This window comes from Anomaloglossus baeobatrachus, chromosome 7 (assembly GCF_048569485.1).
Source record: "Anomaloglossus baeobatrachus isolate aAnoBae1 chromosome 7, aAnoBae1.hap1, whole genome shotgun sequence".
In the NCBI taxonomy this organism is placed as follows: domain Eukaryota; kingdom Metazoa; phylum Chordata; class Amphibia; order Anura; family Aromobatidae; genus Anomaloglossus; species Anomaloglossus baeobatrachus.
Window position 1 is genome coordinate 132,501,033 of NC_134359.1, and position 14,045 is coordinate 132,515,077.

The 14,045-nt window shown below is 46.6% G+C and overlaps 1 protein-coding gene across 2 annotated transcripts in view; it reads right to left on the minus strand.

The window, feature by feature from the left end:
- Positions 1-2,916: 2,916 nt before the first annotated feature.
- MDH1B (malate dehydrogenase 1B) overlaps positions 2,917-14,045 on the minus strand; it is a 107,308-nt gene continuing 96,179 nt past the window's right edge. The window contains exon 10 of one of the 2 annotated variants that reach the window (XM_075319003.1): positions 2,917-3,820. In XM_075319003.1, coding sequence (XP_075175118.1) covers positions 3,723-3,820 — 98 coding nt within the window. In that variant the 3' untranslated portion in view covers positions 2,917-3,722. The remainder of the gene's footprint in view (positions 3,821-14,045) is intronic. The other variant, XM_075319004.1, reaches the window with a different exon arrangement.

A 14,045-nucleotide genomic window follows, 5' to 3' on the forward strand; every position in this document is an offset into this window, starting at 1 on the left:
TGTGAGTGTCATATGTGTGTGTTTACTCTCTGCATGGCTTCCTCTTCCTGTCATAATGACATCACTGCAAAACGCAGGGCAGTGATAAACATTATATCCCGAAAAACGCGAAATAACACGGGAATAACGCAGGAAAATGCAATGAAATGCACATAATTTGCTGCCTGCGTTATTCCCTGCACTATTTCATGATTACATTACAGTCAATGGAGTGAATAACGCAGTTAGCTGCAGAAAAGAAGTGGTATGCTCATTTTTTTTCTTAAGAAAATCTACTGAAAGAATTTTCTTAAGAAAAAAACGCAGTGTGCGCACAGCTAGTTTTTTGCCATAGGTTTTGCTGGGAAATGTCTGCAGAAAGGTACAACCATTTTCTCTAGAAATTTCTGCAGCAAAAACGCAGGTAAAAATGCAGGTAAAAACGCAGTGTGTGAACATAGCTTTAACCATTGTTTGTCAACATTTGTTGAACTTTTGTCTCCCTTTCAGTATTTCGTAAATGCTTGAGATGGCAAGCAGGGCGCATAAGGGGGCGACACACAACTTATAAGAGGACAAGGGGCGACCAAATTCTGATCACTTATCTAATAAGGAGTAAATGTGTTGACATATTCAAATTGTGGGTTATCTTTCACAGGTGGTTACCTATAATAGTGGAAAGGGAAAAAAACACACCACTTAATGCTACCTGGTGTGCATTGGGGCGCTTTTTTCATATATTCAGAAAGGAATTTCTGGTAGTGCCCAGTAGAAATGCGAGGTTGTCAGCTACAGGCATTACAAGCCCCCTGTTGGTCAATTAGACTACTCTTCACACTTGGTTAATTTAGTAATTTTAGAATCTGCGTACCACTGAATGAAATGGAAATATTATTCTTAGCTACAGAGGACCAAGTCCAAGGCAAGGATAATACCGACGTTGAGCAAATATATTGAGCTATAAGAGCACACGACACGGTTTCGGTTTGACGAATTGCAACATGTCGAGTTCACTTGCATGGGCAGATGCCAAGTAATATCAACAGCTGTCCACTAGATTGACACCACCAGCGACTTGTGGGTGGGTTAAAACGTTAATCTGAATGGATGGGCAACCTGTTGAACAAAATGGCTAAAGCTACATTAGATTTTGATTCAGAAGGAGGAATGTATATACCGTAAATTGGGTTAGTTTGCAACCTGTTGACCAAAATTGTGCAGCACACCTGTAGTGTCAATATGCTCACTGCACACCTGGATAAATTCATCAAGGTGTACAGCTTGTAAAATGGAGTCACTTGTGGGGGGGTTTCTGCTGTTATGGCACCTCAGGAGCTCTGTCAATATGACATGGCACACAAAGCATTCCAACTAAATCTGAACTCAAATATGGTGCTCCTTCTTCTTTTCTTCACTTTGTATTGTGTCTCAAAAACTAGTTTTCCAAAAAACAACATAAGATGCTGAGCATTTGTACTCTTGTTCTGCATTCTTGATTCCACATATGTTAAGATTAATGTGGATGGCTTCCATAAGATGCTCCATGATTGGTATATAGAGTAGGTGGGACAGGGGAAAGCTCTGTCCATTAGTATGAAAAAAAAAAGAGTCTAATAGAATACCATTAATTTTTAGTCTGGCCGTCTGGAAATGATAAAGGGCAACTAGTTTGGATTAGAATATTGGGAATATTGTGCCCAAACCAGTATGGTCCAGAGTTTATGAAAGGGAAGACCAAGAGATTCTGTTCAAAGGCTTTCCGGCATCAAGGGAAAAAATTATGAGGGTAATTTTATGTGAGTGAGCATAATTAATAATGTCAGGTGTTTTGAGGGTGTAATCGCGTGGCCTCTCTGCCTTGGATGAGCCTTGTATGTAATCCCCACGTGTCACTTTGCATGTCTAAATCCAGTATGTACGCTCTCTGCGTATCTAATCCCAGAGCATGGTACACTCCGCATATTTAATTCCAGCAGTACTGCAACAATGTTGACAAACATCACCAACATCAAGTGAAAGCATAGAAAAAAACTCTCCTTTGACATAGTCTCATGGAAAAAAGCTGAAAATAAAATAGGCATACCTGAATTCCAGTGATGTGTCAATTAATCGGCTGCTCGTTGTAGTTTTATTAGCAGATTATCACTAGACGACTAGTAAACCTGCTACCACATAGTGTTCCATATTCATGAACTTTGATAACCCTGCCCCCTCTACTGACTGACAGCTTTCTGCACAGTACACAAAAAGCTGTCAATCAGTGATATCGGCAGCACTATATAGAGCTCAGCATTCTAAGAATTTGTAGATCTGCGGCAGAGAAAACAGCCACTTTAAGTTAGCACTGCAGTCTTGCAGCGGTGGGGTCCTGAGTTCAAATCCCACCAAGGATGACATGTGCAAAGAGTTTGTATGTTCTCTCTGTGTTTGCGTAGATTTCTTCCAGGTACCCTCAAGCCATGCCAAAGACATACTGATAGGAAATTTAGATTATGAACCTCAATGGGGACAGTAATGATGATGTCTTTAAAAGGCTGTGGAATTAATGGCGCAATAAAAGTGAATAAATATTATTAAATTATTATTTATCAAAACTGCAGCAAGCAGCCTAGGAAATTACACCAATTGAATCAAGAGTCCCTGTCTCTACATTATGATGCAAATGAGTTAGCAAAAACCTGGAAACAGATTCCCTTTAAAAATTAACACTAGAACTACTGGACTCATGACACCTATATAGAAATACATGGTGCAAAGTAGTCAAAATGACTACCTCAGTAGTTCTAGTGTTAAACATCTTATATAAATACATATAAATATTTTCTGAGAGTGAGGGATATTATTTACAACAGCAATGAAATAATAACTTGCAGGATATGGACTACAGAATGAAATTTACAGAACAAATTCAGTCTACAGACGGGTGGAGAACGACAGATCTTTTTTATTTTAATAAGCAGCCTTTCAGAAACACCATTTCAATGTTATAAAGGGACTTTCGCCATTGTATCCTGAAAAGTTTATCCGAAGTGAATCCGCACAGTTGGTAGTGGTGTGCCGCAGCGTACCTGTATACTGCATTCATTGACTGCGAGTATACATACAGATATGTGTATTATGTGTATATTCACAGCCAATTTTTTTTTATATATATATATATATATATATATATATATATATATATATATATATATATATATATATATATATACATATATATACATATACACACACACACACATTAAACTGTAGCGGAGCATAGAATATAGGTTGAAGAAAGCAGGGAAATGTTACTTGAATACTCTGAAGCAGGTCCAGACTAAAGATTTAGTTCTACTTTGACATATTTTACATTTTAAACAAAATCTGTCAGCAGGATTTCACCCCCCACACTGTGCATGTAGCTCTTTCACAGACAAGTCCTGCAATACCTTAACATGTACAGTCCGTTCCTCCATTACTGAGAAATCAGCATTTGAATTGATATGCAAATGAGGCTGAAGAGTTATGGTAGATCTGAAGCCTCTGTCACTCCAGCTCTATTCTCCGCATAGTGTTGCCTCCTCCTGATGGCACTGGAGTGGGAAATAGAGCTAGAGTGAAGGAAGTTTGAGATCTACAGCCTCATTTTCATATCAATTCAAATGCAGTCAGCACATTAGTCTTGTTTCCTTATTTTACATCTTATCAAGCTTTTGGGAGATTCTGCTATGAAAGCAGACAACCCTTTTTAACTGCATTAACTAACTGGGATGGTCAGGTGATTCTTGAATATTTAGCTGATCTTCACCATTAGGTAATGGCGATTCTTCTTTCTCTTCATTTGCTGAATTATCTTGTTCTGAAAGAAATTGAAAATGCAAAATCATGTCAAAGGAAAGAAAGTTTTTCTATAACACTAAAAGTATTCTATTTTATAGTATTTAAAACATAGAAAACAAAATGACTCTTTCTCCATATACACAGTATATCACAAACATGATAATGACCCCAAACACCTCTCCAAGATGATCACTACCTTGCAAAAGAAACTGAGGGTAAAGATGCTGGACTGGCCAAGTGTCTCCAGACCTAAACCCTATAGTGCATCTATGAAACCTCCTCAAACGGAAGGTGGAGAAGCATAAGCTCTCTAACATCCACCAACTCCATGATGTAGTCATGCATGGAGGAGGGAAGACGATCCAATGGCTCCTGTGAAGCTCTAGTAAACTCCTTGCCCAAGAGAATTAAGGTAGAGCTTGAAAATAAAGGTGGCCACACAAAAATTGCCACTTTGGGCACAATTTGTCCATTTTCACTTACGGGTGTACTCACTTTTGTTGCAGGCAGTTTAAATAATAATGGTTCTGTGTTATTTAGAGGGCACATCAAATTTACAGTTATACAAGCTGTACACTGACTACTTTACATTGTATCAAAGTGACATATCTTCTGTGTTGTCACATGAAAAGATATAATAAAATATTTACAAAAATGTAGTGAGGAGGGTACTAACTTTCATGATGTACTGTATATATATATATATATATATATATATATATAACATATGTTTTGTTATACACATATTCATACACATGTGCATTTCTTTTATATGTATTGGAATAACACAAAAAAAACCCCTGCAAATTATACATAATTTCACACAAAACCCATAAAGTGAGCCAAGCAAAACTGTTAGCGCCTTTCCAAAATTGTTGGTAAACAATATTGTTTCAAGCATGGGATGCTAGTTCAAGCTCACCTATGGCAAGTAACAGTTGTGGGCAATATGAAAATCACACCTGAAATCGTAAAAAAGGGGAGAAGTTGACTAAATCATTACATTGTGTCACACTAAGCATGGAGAACAGAAAGAGAACAAGAGAACTGTCTGAGGACTTGAGAATAGTGATGGGTAGATCCAGACTGTAAAAGTCCGGATCTGTGCAAGTTCAAAAGAACCCGAGCACTGACTGTCACTCTCAAGGAACTCTGGGTAATGATCCAGATCTGGCCACCCGGGTAATGAAAAAAAAATCCAAGAAAACAAGAATAAAGCTAGCTCTTCCTACTTACTGGTCTCCGCACGGCTGTACACTGCTCCCAAGGCCGATCACTCTACTTCCGAGGCAACTCATTATCTTCATGCATATGCACTGCTTCCCCCACCTGCCAGCATCCCTGTGTGTCTGATTAGTTGCAGTCAGACAGCACCCCCCCCCCCCACGCTGTGTACCAGCGTGTCTGACTGCTTTGAATCTGCGTCTATATTCATGTAAAATAAATAAATAAATAAAAAATTGGCATAGGTTCCCCCCATATTATGATACTCAGCCATGATAAAGTATATGGCTAAAGGCTGCAACTCCCAGCGATGTGGGTTCTCTTGGATGTGTACTGTATCAAAATAAGAAAAATTGCATGCGGCTTTTTGTTTTAATTCTTTAAATAAATAATTTGAAAAAACAGTGTACTGTCCCCCAATTTTGATGGCCAGCCATGATAAAGCCAACAGCTGGGATCTGGTATTCTCAGGCTGGAGATGCCCATGGTTATTGGGCTCCCCAGCCTAAAAATAGCAGCCCACAGCCGCCCAGGATTGTCCCATCAATTAGATGCGACAAACCCCGAACTTTACCAATCTCATCTCGATTGCCCTGGTGCGGTGGCGTGGTCTATGAGTGGTCCCCCATTACTACTCTGTAAGTGACAAGAAATAAACACAAACACCGGAAAAATTCTTTATTTGAAATAAAATTAAAAAAAACCTCACTTTCACTCAGTTATTAACCCCCAAAACACCCTGGCCTGATACAATCCACATGAGGTCACACGACAATTCTAGCACTGCTAAATCTGAAGTGACAGTGAGCGGACATAGAATATGACATGCTTTGCGGTGACAACTGGGGTGATGTCACTGCCTGAAGCTCACAGTGGGCAGTCATATTCTAAGCCTGCGAGCTGTCACTTTGGATGTAGCAGAGCTGGAATCATCGTGGAACCTCGTTTGGATTACGTCAAACCTGGGTGTTTAGAGGGTAGTTTTTTGTACATTAATTCAAATAATAAAGGATTTTTTCGCTGTTTGTGTTTATTTATTTTCACTTAAGCCAGCTTTACACCTTACAATTAGGTGTGCAATCTCGTATGCGATGTGACACGCCCAGGTTGCATATGGGATCTTATGAGATTGCATGTAGGTCGTTCATTTGCTGTCACATGTGCGTTAGTAGTCTATGTTAAATTGATCAATTTTGTGTGCGATCCTTTAGATCAGGGGTCTCAAACTCGTCTGGGTGTATGGGCCGCACAGAGGAGAAAAATAATTTGGGGGGCCGCATTCTTTGCGGGACAGTGACATTTTTTTTGGTACCATATATATTTTTTTACACACCTTTGGATGACTGATTTTCAACATTTTTCACTTGTTTATTATAACAAATGTGCACATTCTTTGGTTAAATATATATATATATATATATATATATATATAAAAAAAATTTTGATGGTAAAAAAAAAAAGAGAATTTTGTTACTTACCGTAAATTCTTTTTCTTATAGTTCCGTATTGGGAGACCCAGACCATGGGTGTTTAGCTTCTGCCTCCGGAGGACACACAAAGTACTACACTTAAAAGTGTAGCTCCTCCCTCTGAGCTTATACACCCCCTGGTAGCCAGTCCTAGCCAGTTTAGTGCAAAAGCTGAAGGAGAATAGCCACCCACAAGTAGAACCGAGTAAGAACCGGAACAACCGGAGACTCTGTCCACGACAACAGCCGGTGATAACACACGGAACAAGAAAATTGCCAACAGGCAACAGGGAGGGAGCTGGGTCTCCCAATACGGAACTATAAGAAAAAGAATTTACGGTAAGAAACAAAATTCTCTTTTCTTTATCGTTCCTTTGGGAGACCCAGACCATGGGACGTTCCAAAGCTGTCCCTGGGTGGGAATAAACAAAAAAAACTAAGAAGTAGGCGGAGCCTAACTTCACAAGTGGGCGACAGCCGCCTGAAGGATGCGTCTGCCTAAGCTCGCATCTGCCGAAGCATGAGCATGCACTTGGTAGTGCTTCGAAAAGGTATGCAGGCTAGTCCAAGTGGCAGCCTGACAGACTTGTTGAGCCGTAGCCTGGTGCCTAAAAGCCCAAGAAGCACCGACAGCTCTGGTCGAGTGTGCTTTGATCCCCGGCGGGGGAGGCACCTGAGTACTCTGGTAGGCGTCCGAAATTGTCGATCTAATCCAACGGGCTAAGGTCGGCTTAGAAGCAGAGAGACCCTTGCACCGCCCTGTGGTTAGCACAAAAAGAGAGGTGCACCGCCTAAGCGCAGCGGTGCGAGCCACATAAATCCGGAGAGCATGCACCAGATCTAGAGTATGCAGCGCTTTCTCAAAGCGATGAACAGGGGCCGGACAGAAGGAAGGCAAGGAAATATCCTGGTTAAGGTGGAAGGGAGAGACCACCTTAGGAAGAAAGTCCGGGGTCGGACGGAGAACTACCTTGTCTTGGTGAAAAACCAAAAAAGGTGACTCCGAGGAGAGCGCAGCCAAATCAGAGACTCTCCTGAGAGAAGTTATGGCAACTAGAAAGGCCACCTTTTGAGAAAGACGATACAAAGAAACCTCCCTAAGGGGCTCTAAAGGGGGTTTCTGCAATACCGTGAGGACCAAGTTAAGGTCCCAGGGATCCAAGGGCCGCCGATAAGGCGGAATGATGTGAGACGCACCTTGCATGAAGGTGCGGACCTGAGCCAGCCGGGCGAGACGCCGCTGGAACAGCACTGATAGAGCTGAGACTTGTCCCTTGAGAGAGTTGAGGGACAGTCCTAGCTGCAGACCGGACTGTAAAAAAGACAGAATGGTCGGCAACGAGAATGGCCAAGGAGAATGGTCGGAAGAGCGACACCAGGACAGGAAAATTTTCCAAGTCCTGTGATAGATCTTGACGGAGGAAGACTTACGGGCCTGAGTCATAGTGGAGATGACTTCAGGAGGAATACCAGAAGCCGTCAAAATCCAGGACTCAAGAGCCACGCCGTCAATTTGAGTGCCGCAGAATTCGGGCGGAAAAACGGACCTTGCGAGAGCAGGTCTGAACGGTCCGGAAGATGCCACGGCATCTCCACGGACAGTTGGAGCAGATCCGGATACCAAGCTCGCCTGGGCCAGTCCGGTGCAATGAGGATGACTCAACGTCCCTCCATTCTGATCTTGCGCAGGACTCTGGGCAAGAGAGCTAGAGGGGGAAACACGTAGGACAGACGAAACTGGGACCAGTCTTGAACCAGAGCGTCCGCGGCGAAGGCCTGAGGATCATGGGAGCGAGCCACGTAAACCGGAACCTTGTTGTGACGGGATGCCATTAGGTCCACGTCCGGAGTGCCCCACTTGCAGCAGATTGACAGAAACACTGCCGGGTGCAGGGACCACTCGCCACCGTCCACGGATTGACGGCTGAGATAATCTGCCTCCCAGTTTTCTACGCCAGGGATGTGGACTGCGGATATGGTGGACTTGGGAGTCCTCCGCCCATTGAAGAATGCGTTGGACCTCCAACATTGCCAGGCGGCTGTGTGTCCCGCCTTGGTGATTGATGTAGGCAACCGCTGTCGCGTTGTCTGACTGGACTCGAATGTGCCTGCCCGCCAACAGGTGGTAAAAGGCTAGGAGAGCTAGAAGCACAGCTCTGGTTTCCAGCACATTGATTGAAAGGGCTGACTCGGACGGAGGCCAAGTGCCCTGTGCTCTGTGGTGGAGATGTACCGCTCCCCAGCCGGATAGGCTGGCATCCGTGGTGAGAATCACCCAGGACGGAGTCAGGAAGGAGCGCCCTTGGGACAGGGAGAGGGGTCGAAGCCACCACTGAAGAGAGCTCCTGGTCTGTGGCGACAGAGCCACTAACCTCTGTAAGGAGGAAGGCCGCTTGTCCCAACAGCGGAGAATGTCCAGCTGCAGAGGACGCAGATGGAACTGGACAAAGGGAACCGCCTCCATGGAGGCCACCATTTGACCCAGCACCTGCATCAGGCGCCTGAGGGAGTAACGGCGGGGCCTCAGGAGAGAGCGCACCGCTAGCCGGAGAGACTGCTGTTTGATTAAGGGCAACTTCACAAGTGCCGGCAAAGTCTCGAACTGCATCCCTAGGTACGTGAGACTCTGGGTCGGAATCAGAGTGGATTTGGGAAGATTGACAATTCACCCGAATTGGGCTAGGGTGGCGAGAGTGAGCGAAACACTCCGCTGACAGTCTGCGCTGGATGTACCCTTGACCAGAAGGTCGTCCAGATAAGGAAGCACTGCTAACCCCTGGAGGTGCAGGACCGCAATCACTGCCGCCATGACCTTGGTGAAAACCCGAGGGGCCGTGGCTAACCCGAAGGGGAGAGCCACGAATTGGAAATAATCCTCTCTTATCGCAAAACGTAACCAACGCTGATGTGACACTGCGATTGGCACATGTAGTTAGGCATCTCTGATGTCGATGGACGCCAGGAACTCCCCTTGGGTCATAGAGGCAATGACTGATCGCAGAGACTCCATGCGAAAATGCCGCACCCGGACATGCTTGTTGAGAAGCTTGAGATCCAGGATGGGCCGGAAGGTACCGTCCTTTTTTGGAACTAGGAAGAGATTTGAGTAAAAACCTCTGAACCGTTCCTGAGCGGGAACTGGGACAATCACTCTGTTTGCCTGCAAGGACGCCACGGCCTGCGAGAAGGCGGCGGCCTTGGAGCAGGGGGGAGTTGAGAGAAAAAATCTGTTTGGAGGGCTGGAAGAGAATTCTATCCTGTAGCCGTGAGATATGATGTCTCTCACCCACTGATCGGAGACTTGCTTTAACCAAGCGTCGCCAAAGTGGGAGAGCCTGCCACCGACTAAGGACGTGGCTGGAGCGGGCCGAGAGTCATGGGGAAGCTGCCTTAGTGGCAGAACCTCCTGCGGTCTTCTACGCACGCGCTTTTGGGCGCCAGTTGGATTTCTGATCCTTGGCTGAGTTAGCGGACGAGGCGGAAGGCTTAGAGGATGACCAGTTGGATGAACGAAAGGAACGAAACCTCGATTGATTCCTACCCTGGGTGGGTTTCCTGGTCTTGGTTTGTGGCATGGAAGTACTCTTCCCGCCAGTAGCTTCTTTAATGATTTCATCCAGCTGTTCACCAAACAGCCGTAAACCAGCAAAAGGGAGCCCAGCAAGAAACTTCTTGGAAGAAGCATCTGCCTTCCACTCTCGAAGCCACAAAATCCTGCGGATAACAAGAGAATTAGCTGAAGCCACCGCAGTGCGGTGAGCAGCCTCTAGCATGGCAGACATGGCAAAAGATAAAAAAGCTGAAGCCTGAGCAGTTAAGGTAACCATCTCAGGCATAGATTCCTTGGTGAGGGAATGCATCTCCTCTAGAGAAGCAGAGATGGCTTTGAGAGCCCACACTGCTGCAAAAGTCGGGGAAAACGCGGCCCCCGCAGCTTCATACACAGATTTGGCTAGAAGGTCAATCTGACGGTCAGTGGAATCCTTAAGTGAGGTGCCGTCAGCCACCGACACAACGGTCCGGGCTGATAGCCTAGACACCGGAGGGTCTACCTTTGGGGACTGAGACCACTCCTTGACCACCTCAGGTGGAAATGGAAACCGGTCATCAGAACCACGCTTTGGAAAGCGTTTGTCAGGGCAGGCCCTGGGTTTGGTCACAGCGGTCTGAAAACTGGAGTGGTTAAAGAACACACTCTTCACTCTCTTAGGTGAGGTAAACTGATGTTTTTCTGCCAAAGAGAGTTGCTCCTCTGACATTGGCGGATTGAGATCCAGCACAGAATTAATAGAAGCAATCAAATCACTAAGATCTGAGTCACCCTCAGAGAAATCGATGGGATACATAGCCTCCGAGCCCCCAGTGAGGGCATCCTCCTCATCTTGAGAGTCAGCTCTTGAGACAGAGCCATGGGATGGGGAGGGGGAGGAAACCCTGCGCCTTCTCTTAGAAGGACGGGGTCTGGGATCAGATGATGAATCCTCCGTGAGCTCCGATGGACGGAGGTCAGAGGATAGGAGTCCTCTGTCAAGAGTATTAGAGGCACCCTGTGAGGGAGGCTGATGCATATTCATCAAAGTCCTGGACAAAAGTCCCATGGACTCAGCAAATGACTGGGATATGGACCTAGAAAAGGACTCTACCCAGGCCGGGGGTTCAGTCACAGGTGCAGCAGCAGCCTGAGAGACCACTGGGGGTGAAACTCCAGGCTGTGGCACCGCCAAGTTAGAGCAGACATCACAATGTGGATAGGTGCTCGGCTCAGGCAGCAAGAGTTTACATGCAGTGCATGCAGAATAAAGCTTTGGAGCCTTGCTCCTTGTGTGAGACATGCTGCTGGAGTGGGGGCTTTGCAGAGAATGAACCCCAGGGAGAATATACAGAGGTCCACAACCGGAGACTGGCTGTGGCTTACCAGACCACTGAGCGCGGTGTTGTGTGCCCTCCAGATCCCGAAGCCCGGCCCCCCAGTCGCAGCACCTCAGCAGAGATGCAGAATGCAGGATGTCCCAGAGCAGAGTGAACTCTGCCTGAGAAATGACTAGGGGGCGTTCCTATAAAAGAGCGGGAACTGGAGGGCTATAGAGACCTGCAGGGAAGGAGGGACGCCCCAGCAGTGGGGAGTGTCCCTCCCCTGTGTAGAACGGCCGCCGGAAGGAGCCGAACCTGTCCCTCTGCATGAGTGACATGCGAAGGCAGGAAAATGAAACTAGGCCTCCGGCGAAGCCGGGGCCTAAATTTAAGCGGCGAGGCCGACAAGCAGGCACCATCGGCGCGGTTCTCAGGCAAAAGCTAGAGAATCCGCCGGAAAAGTTAAAACAATCACATACAGCATACTCTACCCTTACAATAAAGAACCGGGACCCCCAACATAAACGTCTCAGGTACTTAGCTGCTGAGATGCAGGGCCATGTCCCTGGGGATGAGTGCTCCGGTCCAACAGAATCCTCAAGGGGTTGTGGATGGAGACCGGACTCCTGCCAGGCATGGAGACCGTGCTGGCTCCCACTTCAAGCCAGAGCCCAGAAGGGATGGTGAAGGAGCGCGGCATGTAAGGCTGCAGCCTTGTAAATCAACCTTAACAACACCGCCGACACAGTGGGGTGAGAAGGGACATGCCGGGAGTCCAGACATGGACCCGCTTTTCTTCAAACTCTTTCCAAAAGTCAAACAAATCAGATGAGAATGCATGTGTGGATGTATGCCTCCTGACACAAAGCAATAAACTGGCTAGGACTGGCTACCAGGGGGTGTATAAGCTCAGAGGGAGGAGCTACACTTTTAAGTGTAGTACTTTGTGTGTCCTCCGGAGGCAGAAGCTAAACACCCATGGTCTGGGTCTCCCAAAGGAACGAAAAAGAAAAAAGTCATGTTTTATTTTGTTTTGTTTTTTTTACATTTTATCCCTTTCTTGTAACTAATAGTATTACAACTATCACTATATAGAAATTTTGGCCAACATCTTTTAGTAATGTTCCCCATCCTATAGTAATGTGCCCACCTTGTTCCCATCCTATAGAAATGACCGCAGCCTTGTCCCTATTCTATAGTAATGTCCCCATCCAATAGTATTATGCCCTTCCTTGTAATGTCCCCATCTTTTAGTAGTGTCCCAAGCCTTGTCCCCATCCTATAGACATGTGCCCACCTTGTCCCCATCCTATAGACATGTGCCCACCTTGTCCCTATTCTATAGTAATGTGCCCACCTTGTCCCCATCCTATAGTCATGTGCCCACCTTGTTCCTATTCTATAGTAATGTGCCCACCTTGTCCCTATTCTATAGTAATGTCACCATCCTGTAGTAATGGGTGGTGGGGGCAGTGGCGGCGGCCTGTGAAAGGGGGCGCTATAATTTACCGATCGCTCTCGGCTTCCACCCACGGACGCTGGAGTGAAGCTGAGGGAGCGGTCTCCAGCCCCAGATCCACAGTGATTGGAGAGACCGGCCTTTTGACCGATCTCTCCAATCAGAGCTGGGGGCGGGTGAAACTGAGGTCACCCAGCTCCAGCCAATGATCGGTGCTACAGCTGCACTGATCAGGGCTGGATTTCAATGTTACAGCCATTTTCAATGGCTGAAACATTACAGTGGCTGTGATTGGCTGACGAACGCCGCACAGCCAATCACAGCCTCCGTAGGTCCGGGGAGGAGACACCACCCCTCATGAGGCTCCCTTCTCCCCGAATCTAAGGTATATTTGCTATTTCCAATGCAAACAGTGATCTCAGCCACCGGGGCTGCGATTTCACCATGACGTATTGGGTATGTCATGGGTCCTTAAGTACCAGGGAGCCATGATGTACCCCGTACGTCATAGGTCGCTAAGGGGTCAATGTGCCGTCCTTCACATACACAAAAAATAAAAAAACACCATTCTTCTCACCTGTCCCGCGTTCCCTCGGCTCCTCACCTCTGCTTCTCGCTGTCTGCAGGCCGTGCCCCGGTAACTGCACCTGGCAGCGATTTATGTCAGATGAATGTTTTGCCGGCGCTGCGCGCGCACAGTCCTTGCCTCTGAGAGTGCAGCGCCGGCAAAACACTCATCTAACAAAGTGCAGACAGTGGCTGCGGCCCCTGCACCGGCCGCGATAGTGAACAGGGAAACGGGTCTGGGGGACGCACGAAGCAGCCTGACGGGCCGCATGCGGCCCGCGGGCCGCGTGTTTGAGACCCCTGCTTTAGATCATGTGTTCTGTGACGTATGCATTGGGCACCCTTTTTTTTTTTTATTTATTGACTTGCCAAGCGTGTGTAATGGGTAGGAATGCGTTTTTACTATGTCATCTGCCATTCAGCTCTGCTACATGGCCGCTAACAGCAGGCACAGACAGCCATGTAGCAGAGCTGAATGGCAGATGACAGCAGACACAGACAGAGCCGCACGATCAGAATGAACTCGGGTTAACTTAACCCGACTTCATGGTCATGCTTCGGATCTGTCTGTGTTGCGTCCTGATGAGCGGTCACCCGTGAAGGACTCACCGGTGACCGCAAATCCCCTGAGTGACTGAATTGAGCAGCCCTCTCTCATATACTCACCGTTCCCC